The sequence below is a fragment of the Pelodiscus sinensis genome, chromosome 9 (genome assembly GCF_052426305.1).
Source record: "Pelodiscus sinensis isolate ZL-2025 chromosome 9, ASM5242630v1, whole genome shotgun sequence".
Lineage (NCBI taxonomy): Eukaryota > Metazoa > Chordata > Testudines > Trionychidae > Pelodiscus > Pelodiscus sinensis.
This window is the reverse complement of record NC_143060.1, coordinates 1,579,731-1,604,546: the sequence shown is the minus strand read 5'-3', so window position 1 is coordinate 1,604,546 and position 24,816 is coordinate 1,579,731. Positions and strand designations below refer to the sequence as shown.

At 53.1% G+C, this 24,816-nt stretch overlaps 1 protein-coding gene across 1 annotated transcript in view; it reads right to left on the bottom strand.

Moving 5' to 3' along the window:
- The window catches only part of KDM4A (lysine demethylase 4A), a 36,981-nt gene extending 16,966 nt beyond the window's left edge, over window positions 1-20,015 (bottom strand). Inside the window, exons 1-10 of the mRNA XM_089780377.1 lie at window positions 19,758-20,015; window positions 18,159-18,334; window positions 14,535-14,649; window positions 13,196-13,389; window positions 10,749-10,798; window positions 9,735-9,838; window positions 8,889-9,026; window positions 6,672-6,922; window positions 5,821-6,011; window positions 4,731-5,083 (exon numbers count right to left, since the gene is read on the bottom strand). Coding sequence (XP_089636503.1) covers window positions 4,731-5,083; window positions 5,821-6,011; window positions 6,672-6,922; window positions 8,889-9,026; window positions 9,735-9,838; window positions 10,749-10,798; window positions 13,196-13,389; window positions 14,535-14,649; window positions 18,159-18,334; window positions 19,758-19,895 — 1,710 coding nt within the window. The 5' untranslated portion in view covers window positions 19,896-20,015. The remainder of the gene's footprint in view (window positions 1-4,730; window positions 5,084-5,820; window positions 6,012-6,671; window positions 6,923-8,888; window positions 9,027-9,734; window positions 9,839-10,748; window positions 10,799-13,195; window positions 13,390-14,534; window positions 14,650-18,158; window positions 18,335-19,757) is intronic.
- Window positions 20,016-24,816: the final 4,801 nt, after the last annotated feature.

Genomic DNA, 24,816 nt, shown 5'->3' with positions numbered 1-24,816 from the left:
GTTCTGTAATGTCCATTAAACTTTGGATTTATGCTTGCCAAAGAATCAGAAACCCAGGTACTGTAACCTGTGTCCCCACCAAGGTGCGCACAAAAAATTCTCCCCTGCCCACCTCCTCCGGAGAGCAGCGCAGCAGGCAGCTGCTCCGGTGGGCAGGACTGGCTGAGACGCCTTGTGGTGAGATCCCCGCTGGGGCGTAGGCCGGGAGCTGAATGGGGTAGGCTTTGGCTTCCAGTTGCTGGATTTTCTTCCAACTTTCTCTGAGCGACTGAAGAGCCCTCTACCATCAAACGTCAGGCACCCCCCCAGGGAAATCTGTACTGATGGAGTCACACCGTAACGGTCTCGTTTCGACTGAAGAGACCGAGCTCCCTGGCCTTTTCACCATAAAGCACGGTTCCAGCCTTTAATCGCTCGCACAGCTCTTCTGTGAGCCGTCTCGAGTCTAGCAGGGCCGTCTGTGAACTGGGGCCACCAGAACGGGACACAGCATTCCAGTGGAGTCACACCCCATGCACAGAGGCAATGCAGCTACAGGTCAAACCTCTCTAGCCCAGCACAATGTTAGTTAGCCGAATGCTCACATTAGCAGGGGGGTGGCCAAGTTTCCCGTGATCCCATAAAGTTTGTTTACAGCCCCCAGGCCTGGCTCTGTGTTCTGCGCTGTGATTCAGCTCTAATTTCCCCTCATGTCTTCCCAGAGCCCAGCCAGCAGGGGCAGCGTTGGTCATGCTGCCAGACAATACTGACCACCTGTGGTCCAGCACGTTCTCTGGTTCGGCACCGGGCAGGTTCCACCGGTATTTCTGCTCCCGATTCCACTTCTATACATCCATGGGCTGGACTGGCCCTTTCAGCCACAGCATCATTACAGGGAACTCAGCCCTTCCAAGAGTCACTGCGTCCCAGAACAGAGTCTGCGATCCTGCAGGTATGAGCTCAGCCGTGGATTGTTTGCCTGCACCCCGCTGAAGAGAAAACCCATAGCTCTGGAGCCACGCCCTGTCCTATTATTTATCACTCGCATAACGGGTGGGTAATTATAAATGCAGCTTTGCATGTGAGTGCAGATTTTCTTCCAGTCCACTGCTAAAAGGACCAACCAGCACAGGGCAAAGAAATGATCCACACAGAGCCCCACAACTGCTTAATGATTCCCCATTCACAATTCCATCGAGACTGATCAGTTCACTGGCTCTCACTCTAGCGTGAGTCATGCTGAGTTTGTGTTGTTCTATGCAAACTGGTCCATGACACCAAACCAAATGCCTCACAGAGCCCTACCCACATCACAGCCACACACTTACCTCTATCACCCTAGCGCTCTCTGTGCGAAACAAAATCAGTCATGCCACACTGTTTTCCATCAAGTCCTGTTAGCTGGCACTATGCCCCGCCTTGAACTCTGTACAGGCAAGTCCTGAATCAGCAATCCCATGCTTATGACCAGACTGATAGGCTAGTAATTACCAGGGTCAGCCATTTACCTAGTTTTCCTTCAGTCCTCTGGAACTTCCCAAGCGTTCCAAGGGTTACTGAACAAATCAGCATTAATGGTCCAGAGAGCTCCTTGGCCGGCTCTTTTAATAAACTCAGGAGTAAGTTATCCGGCCCTGCTGATTTAAAGATTTCTACCTTTAGTAGCTGCAATTGAACATCCTCTCAAGTTACTGCTGGAATGAAAAGTGTTTCATCCTGGTGCACACACACGTGACTCCCCCGCTCCACCCCAAACACAGGACAGACATGTTTAAATGGACACTTAGCACTGTCGGCGATTCTGCCCTTCCCAACTAGGAACGGGCCAATACAGTCACATGGTTCCTTTTTGTTCCCAATATACCTAAAAATTCATTCTTATTGCCTTCATTCGAGTGGCCATTGACATCTCCATCATGATCAATTTTCTACAGTTCCCAGGTTCTGGTTCGGTGGTTCCCAGCTTGTGCTCTGTGACCCCGAAGGGGGGGTCCGCACGGAGCCTCTTGCAGCCAGCACGTCCTTCAACCCACGCTGAGGGACGCCATCCTGGCTGAGGGACATGCAGGCTGCAGGAACAGCGCTATTGTTTGGGGGCCGGGGGTCCATACAATTGTAATAGATTCAAAAGGGGTCCGTATCCTGGAAAAGGCTGGGAGCCACCGATCGAGTCTATGCTCATGGAAAAAGGCAACCAACCCAGGTATTTATTTCTATCGATACCTTCCCCTCTAGGCAGCACTGTATATTTTTGTTTGGTTTCTTGACTTAATACAGCAAACAAGTCTGCTCCTTGGCTGTGGCTTTTCGGGCCAGCTAGTAAAATCCTTTTAAGCAATTCCTAGCTGTTCACATTTCTCTGCAGTCATTCTACCCGATCTGGGTCCTCATTTCAATTTTGTAAACACGGCAACTGACAGACGTGAGATACACGTGTCACCGTTTGGACCGTCTACTTGCGAGGCTCACCCACACTGATCGCAGAGCCGGGCTGTCCCTGGGCCACAGATGAGTCAGTCCCTTTGGGACCAGGAGGGGCAGGGACCCTGCCTCAGCTTTGCTGCACTGTTAAGTGCTGCCCAGCAGGAGGCCGCATGCCAACCTCTCTGCCCCCTCCATAGGGATCGCTCAGTGGTTTGAGCATTGGCCTGCTAAACCCAGGGTTGGGAGTTCAATCCTTGAGGAGCCATTTAGGGATCCAGGGCAAATCTGTCAGGGATGGTCCTTGGTGCTGCTGTGAAGGCAGGGGACTGGACTTGATGACCTCAAGGCCCCTTCCAGTTCTAGGAGATAGGCATCTCAGTTAGAACATCCTCTGCTGCACCCCAAGCCCCCGCCCTGACCTCTCTCCCAGAGCCAGCACCCCATACTAGGGAGGTAAAAGATTAATTGGCTACCTGGTAAGCATGAAACTTACCAAGAACTGGCTGGATGGCCAATCACGGCAGGCTGGAGCAGCCCTGGCTGAGTCCAGTCGGCCATGTGGGGATAACAGGAAAAGCGGGACTCCCGCCATGGCTGCCCCCACTTGGCCAGCGGGACTCTGGGGCCTGCCACATAGGACAGGAGGGCAGTGCCCCAGTCGCTCTGACTCAGGCCAGGCAGGCCGGTGAGACCCCGGCCCCAGTATAATTTTAGTAGTTCAACCAGTTAACTGGTTATTTACACCGTAAGAACATAAGAACGGCCGTACTGGGTCAGACCAAAGGTCCATCTAGCCCAGTAGCCTGTCTGCCGACAGTGGCCAGCACCAGGTACCCCAGAGAGGGTGGACCGAAGACAATGACCAAGCGATTTGTCTCCTGCCATCCCTCTCCAGCCTCTGACAAACAGAGGCCAAGGACACCATTTTATCCCCTGGCTAATAGTCTTTTATGGACCTAACCTCCATGAAATTATCTAGCGTCTCTTTAAACTCTATTATAGTCCTAGCCTTCACAGCCTCCTCTGGCAAGGAGTTCCACAGGTTGACTACACGCTGTGTGAAGAAGAACTTTCTTTTATTCGTTTTAAACTTGATACCCATTAATTTCATTTGGTGTCCTCTAGTTCTTCTATTATGGGAACTAATAAATAACTTTTCTTTATCGGCCCTCTCCACACCACTCATGATTTTATAGACCTCTATCATATCCCCCCTCAGTCTCCTTTTTTCTAAACTGAAAAGTCCCAGTCGCTTTAACCTCTCCTCATATGGGACCCGTTCCAAACCCCTAATCATTTTAGTTGCCCTTTTCTGAACCCTTTCCAAGGCCAAAATATCTTTTTTGAGGTGAGGAGACCACATCTGTACACAGTATTCAAGATGTGGGCGTACCACAGTTTTATACAGGGGCAGGAAGATATTCTGGGTCTTATTTTCAAACTCAAGCACATTCCCTAACCCGAACCCCCTCCTGAACCCCCAGCCCTTGCGCCAGCCCCGTGAAAGTGAGTGAGGGAGAGGAGGGGGATGGAGTGAAGCGGGCAAGGCCTCAGGGAAGGGGCACAGTAGATATTGGGTGCCCTCAAATTCAGAAAGTGATCTTGGCCATAGAAGTATTGGAGCCAACTGATGGAGCCTGTTTTTAAAAGACTCCTGACATTGTGTTTTCTGTTTTGACTGCTGCTGTACATTGAATGGATGTTTGCAGAGAACTCTCCACAGTGACTCCGAGACCTCTCCAAGAGCGGTGACAGCTAACTTACACTCTATATGGGCATCTCGGATTTGTTCCTGTGAATGTAACACAAATGTAACAAGTTTGCATTATGCTTGTTGCACTCATGCAAGCCAGAAAGAACTCACTTCTAGAGATTTGACATGTGGATTTCAAAACGTGAGTTTTTACTAGTGTCCCTTGTAGCGTTATCCGAGGTCAGGGGACAGTAGTCTAGATCAGGATGGGCAATAAAACAGTGCCAGTTCACCCTGGTGGGACGCTGCCGCTATGTTTACCTTCACCTCTGCAGGTCTGAGCGATCGCAGCTCCCATCGGCCGGGAATGTGATCCGTGGCCATTGGGAGCTGGGGTTCCCCAGACCTGTGGAGGTGCAGGTAAACACGGCGGTGCAGGGACCCGCCAGGAGCTAACCCTGGCAAATTAAATGACGGGGCAACCACCAAGCCAGGAAAGCTGTTCTGCTGACACCAGCAGACTAGAAAGCCTGAGAGCAATAAGTGAAGGGCGCTTCCAATCCAACAAACCCAGCAGCCCCACCTCAGCAGCATGCAGTTCTGAACATGTCCCGTTACAAACCGCCATGCATACCTCCGCAAGCTCCTGCTCGTTCACACTGGCTTTCTTCCCCGAAGCATGGTCACCGCCAGGCCCAGCGGCATCTCCTCTCGCATAGCTATGGACGGTAAGAACCCCGGCCTGGCCAAGAGTTCGTCGGGGCAGCAGTTCAGCGGACTCGGAGTCGGAAGAAGCAGAGTACGCGGGAGAGCTGGGCTGCAGGCTGAACACTGGGTTCTGCATAGACACCGCGAGGGCTGAGGTGGAACTGACAGAATGAGGAACGGAAAGGTCCAGCACAGCCACCTCTTGCTCGTCTTCCTCCTCTTCCTCCAGCTTCACAGGTTTCAGTTCTTCAAATTTGACTTCTGAAGAATCCACCTCATCTGGAACAGAGACAGAGTGCTGAACCAGGGCGCCTCAGACCGCCGTGGCGTGGACACACGGAGGGACGGAGGAGACAGCCACTAGACGGGAGGCTCCTGGCTAGGCACAATCAGGAAACAACATCCCATCGAGCGGTTCGCTGAGCAGGCAGGCTCCCAGTGAGAGAGGCCCATGCTTTCCTGAGCGACTGACCCTTTTCCCTCTCTCGGGCCAGGGCAGCTGGAGAGGAGGACGTGGGAAGACGAGAGACGTCCTGAAGCTAGGAGGGGCAGCTTTCTGACAGACACCTCAGATGCTTCCTCTTCCCTCAGAGTGGGACGCTCCAAAGAAACGTTCAGTCATCCAAGAATGACAAGATATTTATCAGCATGTTCTTCCCCTCCCTCCACCCTGCTCCCATTGGTCTCCCCCTCCTCTTCTCCTTAACCACAGGGGCCACCTACATGCCTGGTGCGAACACAAAATCATGTAGACAAGCCGTGGTCTCCACGTGAACCAGTGCTATAGGCCAAGGAGCAGAGAGCCAGAAAGCGAAGCCTTCTAAAGGCGGTTCCTTCTCGCGAATACTCCAAAGACCCCGCTTGCCGAGGTTCAAACAGGCCTTTGGGACAGTGTCAAACTCAAACAGCTTTCTACTTAGGAGGAGGTGAGCAGGGTTCAGCCCCAGCGCCTCTGACTGCTGGATGGGCGAACACAAACGCCCTCCCGTACAGCAGAGCCCGTGAGCGGCGCTTACCTGAACCGGGGAGTCCGTCCTCGCCCTGCTGCACACGCTCGCTCGCCGGTCTGACGGGAGGTGCTGCCACTTCCACCTCATACTGCACAGGGCTCAGTTCCTCCTTAGGGAAGGCCTCGCTCTGACTCACCTCGTGGGGCACCTCCAGGCAGACCCTGTGCCTCTTGGCTCCTATGCGGTGCTTGGGCAGACTGCAGAACGCAAACCACAAGTGGTTAAGCACACTGAATACAAATGCAGGTCAGTTCCCTCAGGAAATGCCTCCTTTTGGTCATATGCCCCATGCCAGGAATTCTAGGAGCCAGCACTGGGCAAAAGCATGCAGTGTCCTGGCTATCCGAAACCAGCCGCACAGCCCCTCAGATTAACAGATGCCAGAGTACGTCCGGAGACTTCGCCTCCCCGCAAGTGAAAGTCAAGGCTGCTGGCTTAGACACTCTGCGTGAAAGATGTTTAGTGGTAACTTCGCCTTGAATAGCAAATAAACTATTCCTTAAGCAACAACGTACAGGAATGACCCACTATCGCTGCTGGGCTTTGGCCGTGGAAAATGGTTCTACAATCTCAACAGAATGCTTCTTTGTTCTGGTCCCTGGCATGCAGCATGGCTCCCCAGCGTCAGGCTTTGCAGAGCACCGACCCACGCAGGCAAGCCATGGTGGAGTGAAGCTAGCGGTGCATACGGTTCCCTGCCGCTTCCCCCTGCCAAACACGTAGCTGCTTGGACCTAACCAATTAAGCGAAGAGCAAACCCGGCTTGTGCTGTCCCACGGCCACGTAAAACATTCCAATGCAGCAGGCTGCACTGGTGTGTCGCTGAGCAGGGACGCATTCACCACCATGGGACGTACCTCTTCTTCTCATCCATGTCCACACCCTCTTGACATGCCTCCCCAGACTCCGGCTCCTCAGTGCTCGGCTTCCCGTTCTTGACTTTCTGGAGGAGCTCTCCCTTGAAGAACTCTGCTGCCTCCGGTGTCGGAAGAGTGTGGTCGATGGGAACCACGTCTTTCCCAGCCTTCCAGAGCTTGTAGCGATCTGGCTGGTACTTCCTCACAAAAACATCCATAGAGATCTTTACCATGTCCTTCCGACAGGAGCACTGCAGTGGCACAGAAGACACTCGGCCAATTATACAAGCATGTCATTTTTCAACCCAACACTACGCTGTTCTTTTGTAGCCCAACTGATGCACAACATCTCCAAGTGCTGAGACTCAATTGTCTCAGACCTCCCTTGTCAAGACTGCCCACAAACACCAACCAGGGAACCAGTGAGCTCAAAGATTAAGTAGCGTGTCCAAGGAAAGTCAGAAAAATGACAGGACAGAAACAAGGAGAGAGAACAAGCGAAGAAAAAGCACACCAGAGTCTCGGCCCAACGCCGGAGTTATCCATTCAGTTAAGAGGACCAACCCAATCTGCAGGTTCCTGGAACTCCTCCCCATCCACAGAAATTCCTGTTCCAAAAATTCTCTGCTTATTAGCTAAAAGTTGACCCCCTTTTGCCCAGAGTTACTCAAGCAGGTCTTAGTGTTGGGGGGAGGGGGAGAGGAGACCTTCAGGCTCTAGCACTTCCCAAACAGACTTTTCAGTTGAGTTCTCCAGCCAACAGCATTCTGTTGCTCGTGGGCTTGTCTACAGACAAAGGCTGGACCACTCTCACTACCCTAGCAGACGCAGGGCAATAACCAGTTATAGAAGCGTACGTGTGTATGCCAACAGAGCCTATTCCCTGGAAGAAAGTGGAATAAGTGACATTAGTATAAAGGCACTTTCAACTATCCAGACATATGTTGGGAAACTAACACAGTGGGGCACAGACTATCCAATACGTTCTTGAACTACATTGAAGATTGTTTTTTATTTCAGAAGGTTGAAAAAGCTACTGGGGGGAAGCTGTTCTAGATTTGATTTTAACAAATAGGGAGGAACTGAAAGTGGAATTTGAAAGCGGAAGGCAGCTTGGGTGAAAGTGATCATGAAATCCTAGAGTTCATGATTCTAAGGAATGGCAGAAGGGAGCAGAGCAAAATAGAGACAATGGATTTCAGGAAGGCAGATTTTGGTGAGCTCATAGAGCTGGTAGATAAGGTCCCATGGGAAGCAAGACTAAGAGGAAAAAAACCCGAAGAGAGTTGGCAGTTGTTCAAAGGGACATTATTAAGGGCCCAAAAGCAAGTTATTCCAGTCCGTAGGAAAGATGGAAAATATGGCAAAAGACCGTCTTGACTTAACCAGGAGATCTTACATGATCTCTAAATCAAAAAGGAGTCATATAAAAAGAGGAAACTAGGTCAAATTTACAAAGGATGAAGATAGGCAAACAACACGGGAATGCAGGGGCGAGATTAGAAAGGCAAAGGTACAAAACGAGCTCAGACTAGCTACAGGCATCAAGGGAAACAAGAAGACTGTCTAGACGGTGCTGGGCCTTGCACTGAGGGCAGGGGACTGGACTCGATGACCTCTTAACGTCCCTTCAGATTCTAGTGTCCTCTGATACAGCTGTGTCCCGCTAGGGCAGCAATTCTCAGACTGTGGGTCGGGGCTCCAAAGTGGGTTACAGCCTCACTGTATTGCGGTGCCAGGGCTAGCGTGAAACTTGCTGGGGCTCCGGGCCAAAGCCCGAGCCCATCATCCAGGGCTGAAGCCAAAGGCCACGGACTGTAGCACTCGGCAGTGGGGCTCAGGTCACAGGTTCCCATGTTAGGCTGAAGCCCTTGGGCTGCTCCATCTAAGTGAAATAACTTAGTCAGCACAAGAACCTCCCACCAAACCCTAACGTACAACCTCCCAGCGCCACCTCAGCCTCACCCAGCAGCTATCATTGAATCTATTACACTCTCAACTCTTCACACGATCCCACCTGTATTCCGTCATTCGCTGCCCATGGTCTAACTGGGCTCCTAACCACTAGCTGACTTTGCTGCCTGTGGTTATAAAACCACCACTACACAGTAAGTAGAAACAATGGTTTGTTCTAGAACACCACGCAAAGAATCAGCTGCTAAACACATCGTCACGCGGATTTTTCTCATAAGCAATAAGGGAGAGTAGACCACTTACTAACACAGACTGCTTTCCATATTCAATCCACCGAAGAGTAGCAAAGTTGGTCGATTCAGCACAGTTAAACCCATGATTAAAGCCAGCGTGGTAACCATAGGGGAATGTTATCATGAATTCTCCAGCTTCCTGCGTCACCTAAAAAAAGGCAGGTTCGCACAGGCTGGTAACTAGTTCACAGAACAGATCTCATTCTCCTGGCTTGATGTATAAGCTGCCCTTATTCTCTTATGCAAGAACTGTCACCGCTTCCTCACCATGCTGGAAAGTAACTCAGCAGTAGCTGATAAAGTTGCTCAATGACTTTGAATGTTTATTTCAAGCTATAGTAGCCATACAAGCAAAAACAAAAAACAGGACTATGTAGCAAGTTAAAGACTAACAAGATGGTTTATTAGGTGAGGCGCTTTCGTGGGCCAGACCCACTTCCTCAGATCAAATGTTTTTTGTTTCAGCTAGACCAGACTAACATGGCTACATATCTAGTACTATTCAGACAAGCAAAGATATTCATGCCCTACGCCAGTGCAATGAACTACAGTCCAAAACTAGTCTCCAAATATCACCGTATTAACTGTACAGCAGAAACACATGCCCTCGGCGATTCACCTGACCATGCAGACAAGGCCAGACACCAAGACCACAGAAGATTCAGGTCAGAGTGCGTAGTTCCAGAACAGAAACCCTGGCCATGTGTGCGTCATAAGAATTTACAATCGAAATTTTTTCTCCTGCAGATTAGCTTAAAACCAAACAAACCCTACCCTCTTCAGAAATCCCCCCTCGCCACCCCGCAGCATTCTGGGAACCTGTGTACTGAGGAGCACCGCGGCCTTCTCCCTTCACCTTGTCAAATGGGATTCCATATTTCTTCAATATCGATGGAGAAATGAGGGTCATCTTGTGACGAAGAAAAGCTTCACAGCTCTGGGCACTTCCTGGAAAGAAGCCTGTGTAAAGAGGAGTATGGAGAGACACTGAATGCTCAGCTGCTGCAGTTGAGAGAGAAGAGGTTAGTTAACCAGTGCTCGGTAGGCAAGTTACTGCACACACAGCATACCCTGCCTCTGGCCTAGCACAGGTGTATTTCAATCTGGATTGTACTAACCTCTATTAGGCAAGGAAGAGAGTCAGAAATCAGACTGGGGACCTACGCAGACACAGCTGCAGGCCTCAAAGGGGCCCTCTAGCCAATCTTGGGATGGAGGCAGTCACTTTCCCAAGTCAACAGAACCCGTTATCAAAAGGTCAAGGTTCATTTGTATATTCTTGTCTTGCCTTTTAAACAAACGCAAGTGACAGCATGGGTAACTTCCTAACTTGGAAAGTTAGTAGGTTTTTATTACATGGCAACCAAGCAGTCTATGTTCAAAATGCAGCCTTTTCAACCAAACCAACATGAGAATGTGCTGAAATTGAGTGAGGCAATAAAGTCAGCTCATGATCATTTTGAATTAAAACCAATAAGCAATAGCATGGTTGCGCATTAGGCAGAATGCACGATTAGCCAGTCTAATTCCACAGTCCAAGCTAAACTAAGGGCCAAAACTTCAACAGAAATAGTAGAGTGAGCACAGTTTTTACAGCCTTCGTTTTAATTTATAGAACTAAGGGGCATTGCCCCCACTTGCTATGCTCACCAAGGTCCCCCCACCATGTGTGGGAGTATATACACACAATAACCCACCTGATCAAGCGAGGAGTTATGAAAACAACTGCATCACCACAAACAGAACTACACACACACAGAAAACTAACACCCGCATGAATACAGTTAGCACGTTACCGTCTGTCTGGGACCTGAAGCCTAATTGCAAGAGGCAGACGTAGGCTCGGGGCGGAGAAGACTTGAATGATTACCTTTGGCAAGCCGTTCCAGGCGCTTCCCATGCTCTGGAGGGACGGAATACCTGCAGTCACAAGAGCAAACCAGTAAAAAACGGGGACAAGAAAGGGTTTGGTTCTTTTTAAAAAAAAAAAAGTCCACTTATATCTTCAAAGACAGAACAGTCGGCAAGATGTAGGTCACCCATTAACCCACCGACCTCTACTAACTCACTCCGTTGTCTCTAAGGACAGACAAGGGAATTCCAGGCTCAATGGCAGCCCCGTGGTAAAGTACTGATTTGATTATCTCACATAAGGAAAACTCCATCTGCTTCTGCCTCTTCCACAGCCTGGGAACTCAAACCACTGCTTTCCAGCCAGTTGGAAAATGGCAGGTGGCCTCCTGTTAGGCGCAGGCAGATTGCTGGGAGAGAACATTGTTTGAACCATGGGTCATACAAGGGAGCCCATGAGTCTCCCAGAAGACCTCCCTGCACAGCCTGCTCTCCCCATTGGAAAAGTCAATGTCCCACCTGGACTCAGACTGAACAGAGGGCGGGTAACGCTTCAGTCCACCTCTGCTATAGTGACCGAGTTAGGTGCCTCTCCTGGAAGACACCTAGCACCGAACACATCCAGCTCCAGTGCTGTGTGTCTGCATAACAAAAATACCCAACTGCGACCCCAAGGACTCCATCATTTCTAAGGCAGACAAAGCATGCCTGCCAGAGAGTGCTCCCCGTCCGGCCCGAGCCCCTTGCTGAAAAAGCAATTCCTACCGGGAAGGGCGTCTCACTGCCAGACACTGGAAATGTACGAGTGCAGAAGAAAAGCATTCAGATCAGCCACCCTTAAAAATGCCCTCACTGTTGAGGATTACAGTGCGTGGACCCGTTTAACTGTCTGTCCATCAGGCTTAGCTTTATTTCATTCCTCTGTCTCGTCACAGCAGTCAGTCAAACTACCACTTGTATCAAGCACACGTTGCTACTGTGTTCTACCTAAAACAGCCCCACCCTCGGTCACCTGCACCACAGCAGTAAGTCTCTTGCTTGTGCAGGCAAAGGCCTGGGATGCGCTTGAAGTGACAGCACGGAGAGAGAAGTCTGACCTATGTCAGAGAACAGGGCACTAGTATGGAAGGTGTTACGAGGCGACTCCTGGGCACTGGCACAAGCGTTGCACTTTAAGGATCTGGGGGTCTCCCTGCATATTCCTTTCACATGCTCGACACTTTATTTTTCCCTCCCAACAGTTTCTGACTATTCTAGCTGCTGTAGCTAATTGCCCCAGGCTCAAACAGTAGCTCTAAGTAGCATGAACTTCCACCATTATCGGTTCACCCAACAGCCAACTGCAACCAAATTCTAAGGTGCCAACACAATTAACTCTAGTCTAACGGAGCTCAACAACTCTCGTCCTTTTGTTTCCACACTACTGGGGCTACCTCCTCCTCCATGCCAGGCGTGCTAAGGCAGCAAGCGAGCGATACAGAGTCACACGCATGCTCACCTCTGATCCAGGTGTGGAATGAGCAGGCTCCTCCTAGCAGGATTTAAGCGTGGAGGGGCTTAGTGTGGGGCATCCAGGGGTGGGGTAACAGGATTCTGTATGGGGCAATCTGAATGCACAGAGGCTCGGTGTGTGATCTGGACTCAACAGGAGGGTGCAGGTGACGGTGGTTGGGACTTGGCAGAGTGAGTCTGGATGCTGGGGGTGGGGCTTGGTGGGACAGGACTCTGGGTGCAGCCGGCTGGGGTCCGCAGGGGTGCGGAATTCAAGCACAGGGCACTAAGCAGGGGTCTGAATGCAAGGGAGGAGCAGGGCTCCACAGGGTTTCTGGGTGCAGAGGGGCTCAGATGCAGGAGGAAGGCTTGGCGAAAAGGGTCTTGGTATGGTTGGTCGGGATGCACAGGGGTTGGGCAGACAGGAGAGCAGCACCCTGTACAGTGACCCCTCTCCCTCTGTGGAGGAGCAATAGGGGCAAGAAGGTACATGCCTCTCCTGGCTTCAGGAAGCTTTTGGGGGTGGGTCTGAGAAAGAGGCAGTCCTCACATCCCCTGTCCTCACCCAAGCCAGAACCAGCAGCTGAGCATGGCGCAGAGTAGGGGCCACTGGTCAGGGTGTGCCCAGCTCTGCATCCCCGAGCAGTGATTTACGACTCCACCAGCTGCTCTGGGTGCATGAAACAACATTCCCCCACGGCTGAGGGTGGGGGGCAATGGACTGCTCTTTCCGCTTCCCTTGGCTTCCCAGTCATACGTCATTTTCTTTAGGGAAGCAAAGAAATCTGTGCGAGACATGAATTCTGCACTCACGCAGCGGCGCAGAATCCCCCAGGAGTAAAGGAGGAGCTTTAGAAGACGTAGGAAAAACCCACCATCTCCTCAATCCCGTTTGTCCACGTTTCTAAAGGGACTCCAACAGCTTACGGTGCTTTCTAGCGAGTGAGTCGGAGAGGCTGCTCCAGGAAACCTTACCATGACTTGGGCTCTCCAAAGTGCAAGTAGTTAATACTATAGAGGTCCATGTCCTCCGTGTGCCAGGCAAAGGAGGTTTTCCACATGCCAAAGTAGAGGTAGGGGGTGTTCACTCCCTCGATGGTTATGCCACTTTCATTCTCCACAACGTCCAGGATTGTGTTCAGCTTGCCAATGTTCCATTCATGTACATGCTGCAAAACAGGGAGTGCATATTAAGCAAGGACAGCAACATGATCGCAAGACATCAGTTACGTAACAATGGCCCCTACATAACGCTGCACTGTGGGACAGAGCAACCTGGTTTTCAGTTTTGCTGAGCAATCCAAAGTCTTCACCTAACCAGTGGACTTTCTCCTTCTTTTTTAAATACAAGTCTCATTTTGCATCGGTCTACGCTCAACTACTAATGACACCCCTTGCTAACGCCTCAGCACGCAGGCCAGAAATTAAAGATGTGCGTGTGTGGCAAGAGTCCCAAATCTCCTCGCTTCTAGGGACACGCTAACAGGACCGTGTAGTAAGCACGTACCATCACCCACTATACTGGTCCTGTCTAATGGGGAGAGGACTTCCGCATCCAAGTCGGCCATGTTTCCTTCCTACCACTGTGTTTCCTTCCAAGCCCCTGCTGCAGGGCTGGAATACTGTAACTCAGCCATTTTCAACGTTTTTTCATTTGCAAACCCCTGAACATTTCTGAGTGCAGGTGAGCACCGCTCTGGAAATCTTAGCCTGCGGACTCACCAAGCCCCACAGACCAGAAGTTGAAAGCTACTATTCCAGTCTAACAAACTCTCAGGGACGCAATGTGACTGCGCTATTATGCACTCAGTTCCAATAACTATCTGCATGGCACAGCTATGTGGGCAAGTCACATCACCATCACGATCCCCACAGAACTGTGTACAGCAGCGGGATACACAGTATATGTCCCCTGCTAGTTTCCAATTCAGGGTAATTTGTATCTGTAAGTACATTAGCACTATTAAGCAAGCTTTGTGCATTACCTCGCCTTATATTAATGAATTAATTTTGGCTCCTAGGAGTTTCCAACTGCGTCACAATGAAGCACAATGTACTAGATAAACACAGATACTCTTGAGGATGTGTCTTACACTTAGCTTCAACAATTGTGGTAAAATGACAGATATATGTTAGTGGTACAGCTGACTGCACCTCCCAGGTTTTATATTTCAGAAGACAGACATCTACTGCGAATGCCATTAAACACCTCTCCGAAACTTCACAGAGCTGAATGCCAGGACAGAGTTTACATGAATAGTCATCTGCAACTCGATAGGGTTTTTCTACCAGAAGACAAAGCATTTTTCTTCACCTTCTCATAGAGTGTGCCATTAACATCAGCACCATAGATAGGGGCATTGAAAGTGAGGTTCTTCCAGTATTTCCGCTCAAGATCCTCAAAGTCAGTATATCGGGGTGTGCAGTACCTTAAAAAAAAAAAAAAAAAGCCATTTCATCAACTCATTTCATCAGTAAAAACTTTGCAACTCAGTACATTAGAGTTAGAGCAATATCCCAGAATTAAAACAAAGCAAGTAGAAGGCTATATTCAAACTGTTAAGAATAGGGCATCAGACTGGAAGTCCAGAGACCCAGGCTCTATTTCTCACTCTGCCAAAACCTGCTGGGTGACAGTGGGCAAGTGATTTCACTTCTGTGCCAGTGTTTCCTTAGCCGCTCTTTGTACAGGGTCTGGCAAGATGGGAATCCTAACTTAGCAGGGGTCTAAGTGCTACTGAAATACTAATACCCATTCTAACTCCCACAGCACATTACCCTTCTGTTGTTGGAAGAAACAACCTGCACTGTACAAAATGGGGTAATGAGCATTTAATTAGTTCTCTTAAATCCTCAAGCCATGCCTTATTGGGAGAACATCTTTTTAAAAAGTTAGCTCACTAACAATCACACTTATTTCGTAAAGAAGCGGTAACATGCGGTAACATGCAAGTCTAGTTTCCTTCTCACGTCTCTCAGCTAGAACAACGGAAACGAGTGAGAATTTCACTTTCTGGGTCTCAGGAACTAGTGTAGGAAAGCAACATTTGGGGTTTCAAACACTGCAACAAACTGGCTAAGAACCCAGTGTTATGCTTAGTGACAATAACAAGAGCATTGTTGTGCTCCAAATTTGTGGTCCTTCAATAATGCGAGGTCAGTTAATCACGAAAGAAAGGTTGTTGGGCTCAGCGAGCAAGGGCTGGGGGGGGGGGGGGGCCTGGTATCATACTCAATGATTTGGTGGTCTCTTCTGGCCTTAAACTCTATGTAGAGCCTACAGGGGAACATGCATCTTTTCCTTGTTTTCTATCAGTTTAAAAAAAACAGGATAAAAAAAAGTCACCGTGCCTAAGCAGAGACAAACAGGCAGTTACAGGCAAAAGAGCACCCTTTCAAATCTGGAAATCCAATCCTACTGAAGAAAGCAGACAGGAGCATGAACTCTGGAATACAATTGGGCAGGCCAAAAAAGAACGTGAAGAGCAACTAACAAAAAAGAACTAGACACATTCACAGAGAACAGGCCCATCAATGGCTTCTAACCGGGGTGGGCAGGGATGGTGTCCCTCCCCTTGGTTTGCCAGAAACTGGGATAGGGGATGGATCACTTTCAGATTAGCTGTTCTATTGATTACTTCTGAAGCACCTGACTTTGGCCACTGTCGGCAGACAGGCTACTGGGCAGGATGGACCTTTGGTCTGACCCAGTACGGCCATTCTTAGGTTAAAAGATACAAAGACTAACAGGAAAAAAAAGAAAGTGCACTGGAAGCAGGAAGCCTGTCAAACTGAGACCACTGGACAATCATGGTGTTATAGCAGCACTCAAGACAGATAAGGCAGTTGTGGAAAAACTACGTGAATCTTCTGCTCCGGTCTTCACTGAAGAGGACGTGAGCAGATGCTCAGACCCAAGTCATTCTTTTTAGGTATGAACTCTGAGGACCTGTCCTGGACCGAAGGATTATCAGAGAAGGTTTTGGAACTGATAAATGAAACAGTAAGAAGTTACCAGGACCAGATGGCAGTCACTGAAGAAACGCATATATGAAATTGCAGAACTACTGACTGTGGTATGTATCCTATTACTTAAAACAGCTTCTGTGCCAGATGACTACTGGCGAGCTAATGTAATTATGATTTTTTTTAAAAGGGCCCAGATGTGATTCTGGAAGTTATAGACCACTGAGCCTAACTTCAGTACTGGGAAAAATGAGTAGAAATCACACCAAAGAACAGAATAATCAAATACATAAATGAATGCAATACAGCCGCTCCCCGAGTTGCAAACGGTCGAGTTACAGCCAAGTGTTTGGTCCGTATCTCGTTTGTAACTCGGGGAGAGGCTGTATGTCAAAGAAGAGTCAACAGAGTTTGTGAAGGGAAATCATGCATCACCAATCTATTTGAATTATTTGGGGATGGGTGGGGCGTGGAGACAACAAACACGTGGACAAGGGTGACCAGGAGGTGTCAAAGGCTTTCTGAAAATCTACTCCTCTTATAAGGTCCCACCTCAAAGGTTTGTGAGCAAACTCAACAGTCATGGAGCAAAGGGGTAGGCCCTTCCATGGATGAATAACTGGTTAAAAAAGATAGGGAACAGGGAGTAGGAAAAAGGTGCAGTTTTCAGAACGGAGAGAGGTAAACAGCAGGACCCCCACGAATGTGTGCTCTTCCGCATATTCAGGAATGATCTGGAAAAGGCTCCGGTAAGCAATGAGGTGGCAAAGTTTGCAGGCAATACAAAAATCAGTCAAGACAGTTTAACTGAAAGCAGGCTGCAGACAGTTACCAAGGGACTCTACAAATGTGGGTAACTGGGCAGCAAGACAAGACGAAAGTCAAAGGTGATAAGGGCAAAGTAACAGGCAAGGGAAAACAATCCCAACGACAGGAACAAAATGAAGGAGAAATAAAGCAGCTGTTACCACTTAAAGATCTTGGAGTCACTGTTGTTCTGAAATCATCTGCTCAAAGTACACTGGCAGTCACAGTAAGGAGACAAGCAAAACAGAGCACGTGCCACTATATAAACCCACGGCATGCCCACCTCTTGAATACCACGTGCAGTGCTGGGTACCCCATCTCAAAGATAGATTAAAATTGGAAAAAGTACACAAAAGGCAACTGAAATTATTAGGTGTACGGCACGCCTTAAAAAGACTGAAACTGCTCATCTTAAAAAAGAATGACTGCAGGGGGATTTAATAGATCTATAAAATCATGACTTGTGTGAAGAAAGTTAATTGTTATTTACCCCTTCACATGACACAAAAACCAGAGGTCACTCAATGAAATAGTCTGAAACCTGCTGCCTAGTAATCATAAGCAGGGCTTGACAAACGGCGGTGAAAGCCACTCGCCAGCCCTGCACTGCGCATACACAAGAGCCACATCGCGCATGCGTACGCCGCTGGTAAACAGACCGCACGGCTGAAATCTACTCGCCATGGGCGAGTAGATTCTATAGTTTGTCGAGCCCTGATCATAAGCAATTACTTCTTCTCCAGTCAACCTCTGGAACTTGTTGTTAGGTGATACCATGAAAGCCAAAAGCATAACTGGCTTAAAAAAAATTAAAAAATTTGGCATTGACCAAAGTCAAGAGTCAGGATACCGGCCCACTGGTCTCACCCAGCATGCCCGTTCTTATGTAATAAAGGATTCTCTGGAACAAGTTGTGCTCCCATCAACACTTGAGCAATTCCACTGTCTTCAGGACTAACAGAAGTGAAGCCCAGCAGGGCAGGTTTGTTCATTAATATGCCATTTCTGCACTTTCATTTTAAAGAAAGTTTTGTTGTTGACAATTTCATTAAACGACACATCTTTTCCCAAGAAAGTCCATATAATTATAGGCTAAGAAGAGAGAAAGCTGTGTGATGGCAAAAGCCCCAGAGTTGTAAAAGAATTTGTGTTTGCAGTTTCTTACTTGTCACTATTTGCAATTCTTCTAAATTCCCGGACAGTCATAGCCTTCTTCTGGATGTTGTACTGTGTGAAGAGGCCAGATTGTCCAGTCACGACCTGCTGAATTGGAGCTGGGATGACCAGGTCATCAATATCATCATAGCATGTTCGCGGCTTCCATTCCTTTGGGGGAATCACCTGATGGTTCAGAGTAAAAGGCAACAATCAGAAAACCCAGCAATCCCGCCCATGATCAGCCAGCAACAGTTCGAAGGGATGGAAGTAACAGGAGGATGTCAACATTCTTAGTACTTTTAATTATGGACTGTGAGCAAGAGCTACAAAATCTGATTCATCCCACTACATTACCTCCTCGCGGACAGCCTTATTGTGGTTGTGTCTATCTCAGAATATAAGGCAGCCAAGGTGGGCGAGGTAGTACCTTTTATTGAACCAATTTCTGTTGAGGAGAGACAAGGTTCGGAACTTACCCAGCACTACAGACACCAGAAGAGCACTGTATAGGATCAAAAGCTTGTCTCTCACCAACCAAAGTCGACCCCCACCGTGCCTCTGTACTGTTTGTCCATGGCAGCTCTCCTACCATTGCTCTGCATAAAGACCGAAGAGCAGAATACAGCCCTTATGGCCCGAGCAAGCGCCTGAACTGGGACACCCCTGGAGTCACCCTGTCTCTGCAGGCCAGACTAGCAGCTCAGGGTTTGGGGTCTCTGACGGGGCAGGCTTGGCAGGCTCCCGAGATGGCCCACACACGTCAGCACAGAAATGGGACCGGCCAAGTGTGCCAGTGTCCCTGGAGTGTCAGGGATGGGTGCCCACAGCAGCATACGATGGAAATGTTTCCCAGTCACCACTGTCTGCTCTTTGTGACGGGACCCAGGTGCAGGCAGCTGGAGAATAGGGATATTAAATATCAGTTAATTGAATAGTCGATTAAAGAATTCATCAGTTCATGAGGTTAACGTCAATTATTCTATAGTCCCTGGAGGTGTGGCTGGCAGCCAGTGTGCTCTGGACCCCATCCCTGTAACTTCACGCTGCTGCCTCTGATATAGAGGCAGAAGCGCTGGGTGCTAGGTGGAAGCTAGCCCGCCAGGGGAGCCAATTTAAAAATGAGCTCCCCTCATGGACCGGCTGCCTGCCGCCCCACGCTGCTGCCTCTGACGCAGAAGCAGCAGCGTGGGGGGGCAGCAGAGCGTGTGCGGGGCTGGGGAGCGGCTGAGCTCCCAGACCTGGCGTGAGCTGGCACTGAGCTGGGCTGCCTGCCCGCCTGGCTCCTAGTACGCTTCAAAAGCAGAGCTGCAGCGGGGTGGGTGCGGGGCCCGGCGCCAGCCAGCAGCGAGCCGGGCTGCTAGACGAGAGCGGGGAGCGGGAGGCGTTCACCAGCGAGCGGCTGGCGGCCCACACGGCGACGTGCCCGCGCCGGACGGGAGCGGGGCAGGCTGAGTGCACGGGGGGGGGCAGGAAGTGTGCAGGGCTGTACCCCGGGGGGCGGGGCCGTACCCCGCGGGGGGCGGGGCGAGGGGCGGGGCCGTACCCCGCGGGGGGCGGGGCTAGGGGCGGGGCCGTACCCGGGGGCGGGGCGAGGGGCGGGGCTCACCTTGGCCAGCCCGGCGCGGTGCGCGCCCTGCGCCTCGATGTAGGCGACGTATCGCGCGAAGTCGCGGAACTGCTCGGCGCTGGGCCGGAAGGTGAGGATGCGCGCGCCGGGGTTGGCGCTCTCCAGCTCGGCCGCCATGGCGCCCGCCCGCCGCTGGGCCTGGACGAGGAAGCGGAAAGAGCGGCAGCCCCGCCCCGCCCCGCCAGCACCTCGCTCCCCATTGGGGAGGCGGCGCCGCGGCCGGCCAATCGCCGCGGGGCCCGCCCAGCCGCGCCGCCTCATTGGCCGCGCTCACCTGCCAGTCACGTTCCTCGTCGCCCCCACCGCGCCTACTCCCCCCCCGTCCCGAAATCAGTTCCGGCGCGGATGGATATGCGGCCGCGCGCGATAGTTTGACGTCACGTGAAATCACGCAGGCGTGCGATGCATCCGTCCGCTCGGGACGCGAAGGAGTCCGCCGCGGCCGTTCCCACCACACAACGGCCGCTCCCGCCCGGTCATCGGGCTCAGCCAATCGCAGCGCGGCTGGCATTCCGGCCAATGGGAACGAGACTCCCCCAAAGCGCGTGGCGGGGCCCGCCAATCAGAGGGGACATAGCTGTTGCTAGGCAGATTTCAGTCAGGAGGTTCCCGTGCGGCCCCGCGCCCCTTGGTGCTGGGGGGGGAGGGGAGAGGAGCCCCGCGCTCCTTGGTGCTGGGGGGGAGGGGAGCCCCGCGCTCCTTGGTGCTGGGGGGGGGGGAGGGGAGGGGAGCCCCGCGCCCCTTGGTGCTGGGGGGGGGGGGCCCCGCGCTCCTTGGTGCTGGGGGGGGAGGGGAGGGGAGGGGAGCCCCGCGCTCCTTGGTGCTGGGGGGGAGGGGAGCCCCGCGCCCCTTGGTGCTGGGGGGGGGGAGGGAAGGGGAGCCCCGCGCTCCTTGGTGCTGGGGGGCGAGGGGAGGGGAGCCCCGCGCCCCTTGGTGCTGGGGGGGGGGGGAGCCCCGCGCCCCTTGGTGCTGGGGGGAGGGGAGAGGAGCCCCGCGCTCCTTGGTGCTGGGGGGGGAGGGGAGAGGAGCCCCGCGCTCCTTGGTGCTGGGGGGGAGGGGAGCCCCGCGCCCCTTGGTGCTGGGGGGGGAGGGGAGAGGAGCCCCGCGCTCCTTGGTGCTGGGGGGGGGGGGAGAGGAGCCCCGCGCCCCTTGGTGCTGGGGGGGGAGGGGAGGGGAGCCCCGCGCCCCTTGGTGCTGAGGGGGAGGGGAAGGGAGCCCCGCGCCCCTTGGTGCTGGGGGGGAAGGGGAGCCCCGCGCCCCTTGGTGCTGGGGGGAGGGGAGGGGAGCCCTGCGCTCCTTGGTGCTGGGGGGGGAGGGGAGAGGAGCCCCGCGCTCCTTGGTGCTGGGGGGGGGGAGGGGAGCCCCGCGCCCCTTGGTGCTGGGGGGGGAGGGGAGCCCCGCGCCCCTTGGTGCTGGGGGGGGAGGGGAGGGGAGCCCCGCGCCCCTTGGTGCTGGGGGGGGAGGGGAGGGGAGCCCCGCGCCCCTTGGTGCTGGGGGGGGAGGGGAGCCCCGCGCCCCTTGGTGCTGGGGGGGAGGGGAGGGGAGCCCCGCGCTCCTTGGTGCTGGGGGGGAGCCCCATGCTCCTTGGTGCTGGGGGGGGAGGGGAGGGGAGCCCCGCGCTCCTTGGTGCTGGGGGGGAGGGGAGAGGAGCCCCGCGCTCCTTGGTGCTGGGGGGGGAGGGGAGGGGAGCCCCGCGCCCCTTGGTGCTGGGGGGGGAGGGGAGAGGAGCCCCGCGCTCCTTGGTGCTGGGGGGGGAGGGGAGAGGAGCCCCGCGCCCCTTGGTGCTGGGGGGGGAGGGGAGAGGAGCCCCGCGCCCCTTGGTGCTGGGGGGGAGCCCCATGCTCCTTGGTGCTGGGGGGGAAGGGGAGCCCCGCGCCCCTTGGTGCTGGGGGGGGGAGGGGGGAGCCCCGCGCTCCTTGGTGCTGGGGGGGGAGGGGAGAGGAGCCCCGCGCTCCTTGGTGCTGGGGGGGAGGGGAGAGGAGCCCCGCGCTCCTTGGTGCTGGGGGGGGAGGGGAGAGGAGCCCCGCGCCCTTTGGTGCTGGGGGGGAGGGGAGGGGAGCCCCGCGCTCCTTGGTGCTGGGGGGGAGGGGAGGGGAGCCCCGCGCCCCTTGGTGCTGGGGGGGAGGGGAGGGGAGCCCCGCGCTCCTTGGTGCTGGGGGGGAGGGGAGGGGAGCCCCGCGCTCCTTGGTGCTGGGGGGGGGAGGGGAGGGGAGAGGAGCCCCGCGCTCCTTGGTGCTGGGGGGGAGGGGAGGGGAGCCCCGCGCCCCTTGGTGCTGGGGGGGAGGGGAGGGGAGCCCCGCGCTCCTTGGTGCTGGGGGGGGAGGGGAGGGGAGCCCCGCGCTCCTTGGTGCTGGGGGGGAGGGGAGAGGAGCCCCGCGCCCCTTGGTGCTGGGGGGGAGCCCCATGCTCCTTGGTGCTGGGGGGGAGGGGAGGGGAGACCCGCGCCCCTTGGTGCTGGGGGGGAGGGGAGAGGAGCCCCGCGCCCCTTGGTGCTGGGGGGGAGGGGAGGGGAGCCCTGCGCCCCTTGGTGCTGGGGGGGGAGAAAAGCGCCAGTCTAGACGCGGGTCTTTCGAAAAATAAAGCCTTTTCTGAAAGATCCCTTATTCCTCTTAAGGAAAAGTCTTTATTTTCCGAAAGATCCGTGTCTAGACTGGGGTTTTTTCTGGCAAAGCTCCGAGCCGGAAAAAAGCAGCAGCCATGTTTATGCAAATGAAGTGGGGGGGGGGGGAGATTTAAATCCCCGCTTCATTTGCAATTGCGAGGTGTCTAATTTGCATCCCTTTTCCGGAAAAGGGATGCCGTGTAGACATAGCCGTGGAGTGAAATGGGTACAACTTGTGTGGGTAAACAAGCCTGAGCAGAGTCTGACATTGTGCAGTGGGCTGGCACACAGCTCACCACGAGACAGGGAAACTCCTGGCGGGATCGGACCCTTGTCAGCGCCTGGTTGGCACGTGCTGGCCATGGTTCTGTGCTGCACGTGCTAGAATGAAGGTGCTACGTGACCTGCAGGGTGCCTGCCAAACGTTGCAACTGAGTGGTGGACGAGCTGTGGAAAATCAAGGGAAAGTACTAATGGACTGGACTGTGTGCAGTAATAAGGTCCTGGGCTTTTCTGTGATTTGTCACTGTCAGCAGCCAGGGGCTGAGAGTGGGGGCTCCCACTGTCGGCCACCCAGGGCTGAGAGCGGGGAGGGGGACTCCACCTGTAACGTGCCATCATCCATATTTGGAATTAACCCCCCTTGCAAGGGCTAGGGCAGTTCACCTGTCGGAGGAGAAGTCGCTTTCCAGAATCTCTGCGCAGCCAGGGGGCAGGGACTGAGTAGCCCACGCACCTGGCAACATCCTGCTCCATGGAACCAGCTGCAGACGGGCTCCGTTGTGGGCGAAATGCTCTGGGGAGCTAAACAAGGGCAAGCGAGCCGAGAGCCGGTTGGGAAGTGGCCTGCAGGGGTAGAGTCACCCGTCTCAAGCTTTTGTGCCAGGTTAGGGCTACGCCAGCTCTTCTGTCAGTGTAAGGCATGTGGCTCAGGGGTGTGGAAAACTCCCCTCTCCGTGCAGGTGCGGGAACAAGGGAAGTGGGGCCCTGCTGCACCCCTGGACTTGGAATGGTTTCCATCAGATATTAGGGATGTAAAATCCCATGTCAATGGGTTTAACCGGTTAACTGCCAGAGGGGTGTGTGTGGTGTGGGGGGATGAGGGGGACTGGAGCACTCCCCACCCCGGCATTCAAGTGCCCCCCTACCTGCAGCTGGGTGCAGTGGGCCCAGCTGGGCTGGAGCACCTCCCGACTACAGCTAGGAGTGGTGGGCCCAGCCGGGCTGGAGCACCTCCCGACTACAGCTAGGAGTGGTGGGCCCAGCCGGGCTGGAGCACCTCCCGACTACAGCTAGGAGTGGTGGGCCCAGCCAGGCTGAACAGCCCTTCCCCACAGGTAGGTGCAGGCGGGGGACCGCTGCAGCTGGCTGGGCGCAGGTTAACTGATTACCCCAGTAAGCATGCTGGTAAGACAATGCTTAACAGTTAACCAGTTAACCCTCTCTATCCCTATCAGAGACAGGGTTTATAGTTTGGTTTAATTGCTCTCAGCACCCAAATGGTACAACTTGTTCCTGGCTGCTGGCCTCTGAGCAACAGCTGTTTCATTGAGAGAAGCACCCATGTGCAAAGCATCATGTTGGTGGGAGATGCTTGCCCAATGACATAGCCCCTGCCACTCATTGGGGTGGTTTAACTGTGTCACCAGGAGAGCACCAGAGTTTAAAGAGAAGCTAGATAATTTCATGGAGGTTAGGGCCATAAAAGGCTATCAGCCGGGGGTAGGAATGGTGCCCTGGCCTCTGTCTGTCAGAGGCTGGAGAGGGATGGCAGGAGACAAATCGCTTGATCATTGTCTTCGGTCCACCCCTTCTGGGGCACCTGGTGCTGGCCACTGTCGGCAGACAGGATACTGGGCTAGATGGACGTTTGGGCTGACCCAGTACGGCCGTTCTTATGTTCTCTCTCCCACTGGCATCGAGCAGCTACATGAGGGATCTTACAGTGGCACCGCTGTTAGCTTGTGTGCCGCAGAGGGAGATGGGCTCTGTTTTCTGGACATTCCTGCCATTGGATTTACTCACAGTGGTTAACTCTTGAAACCTAACCCTGCTTGCCTTGCCTGTGGGGGGTTAAAACCATAGACAGTGGGTCCTAGAGTCTCTAGGAATGCTAGGAAAGCAGGAAGTGAGTTGGCGGGAGGCCAGGAGAGCCAATGGGAACAGTGATCTTTTGAACGGGAGGCAGTGACCTTCCTGTTCCTGTTGGGTGGCCAGAGCAGAGCCTGGAAGGACATGAATGAGCCAGCGAGACAGACACAGAGAATCCAGAGACATCCATGCTAGGGAAGGACAAAGTTGTCTACAGAAATGTGAGTAGAACAGGGAATGTTTAGTCAGATGCCATCAGGTTATTTTCTTTATTTCCAGGTTTGTTGAGCCCTGGAGCTACTCCCTTACACTGTAACTCTCCAAACTGAATCCCAGGGAAGCAAT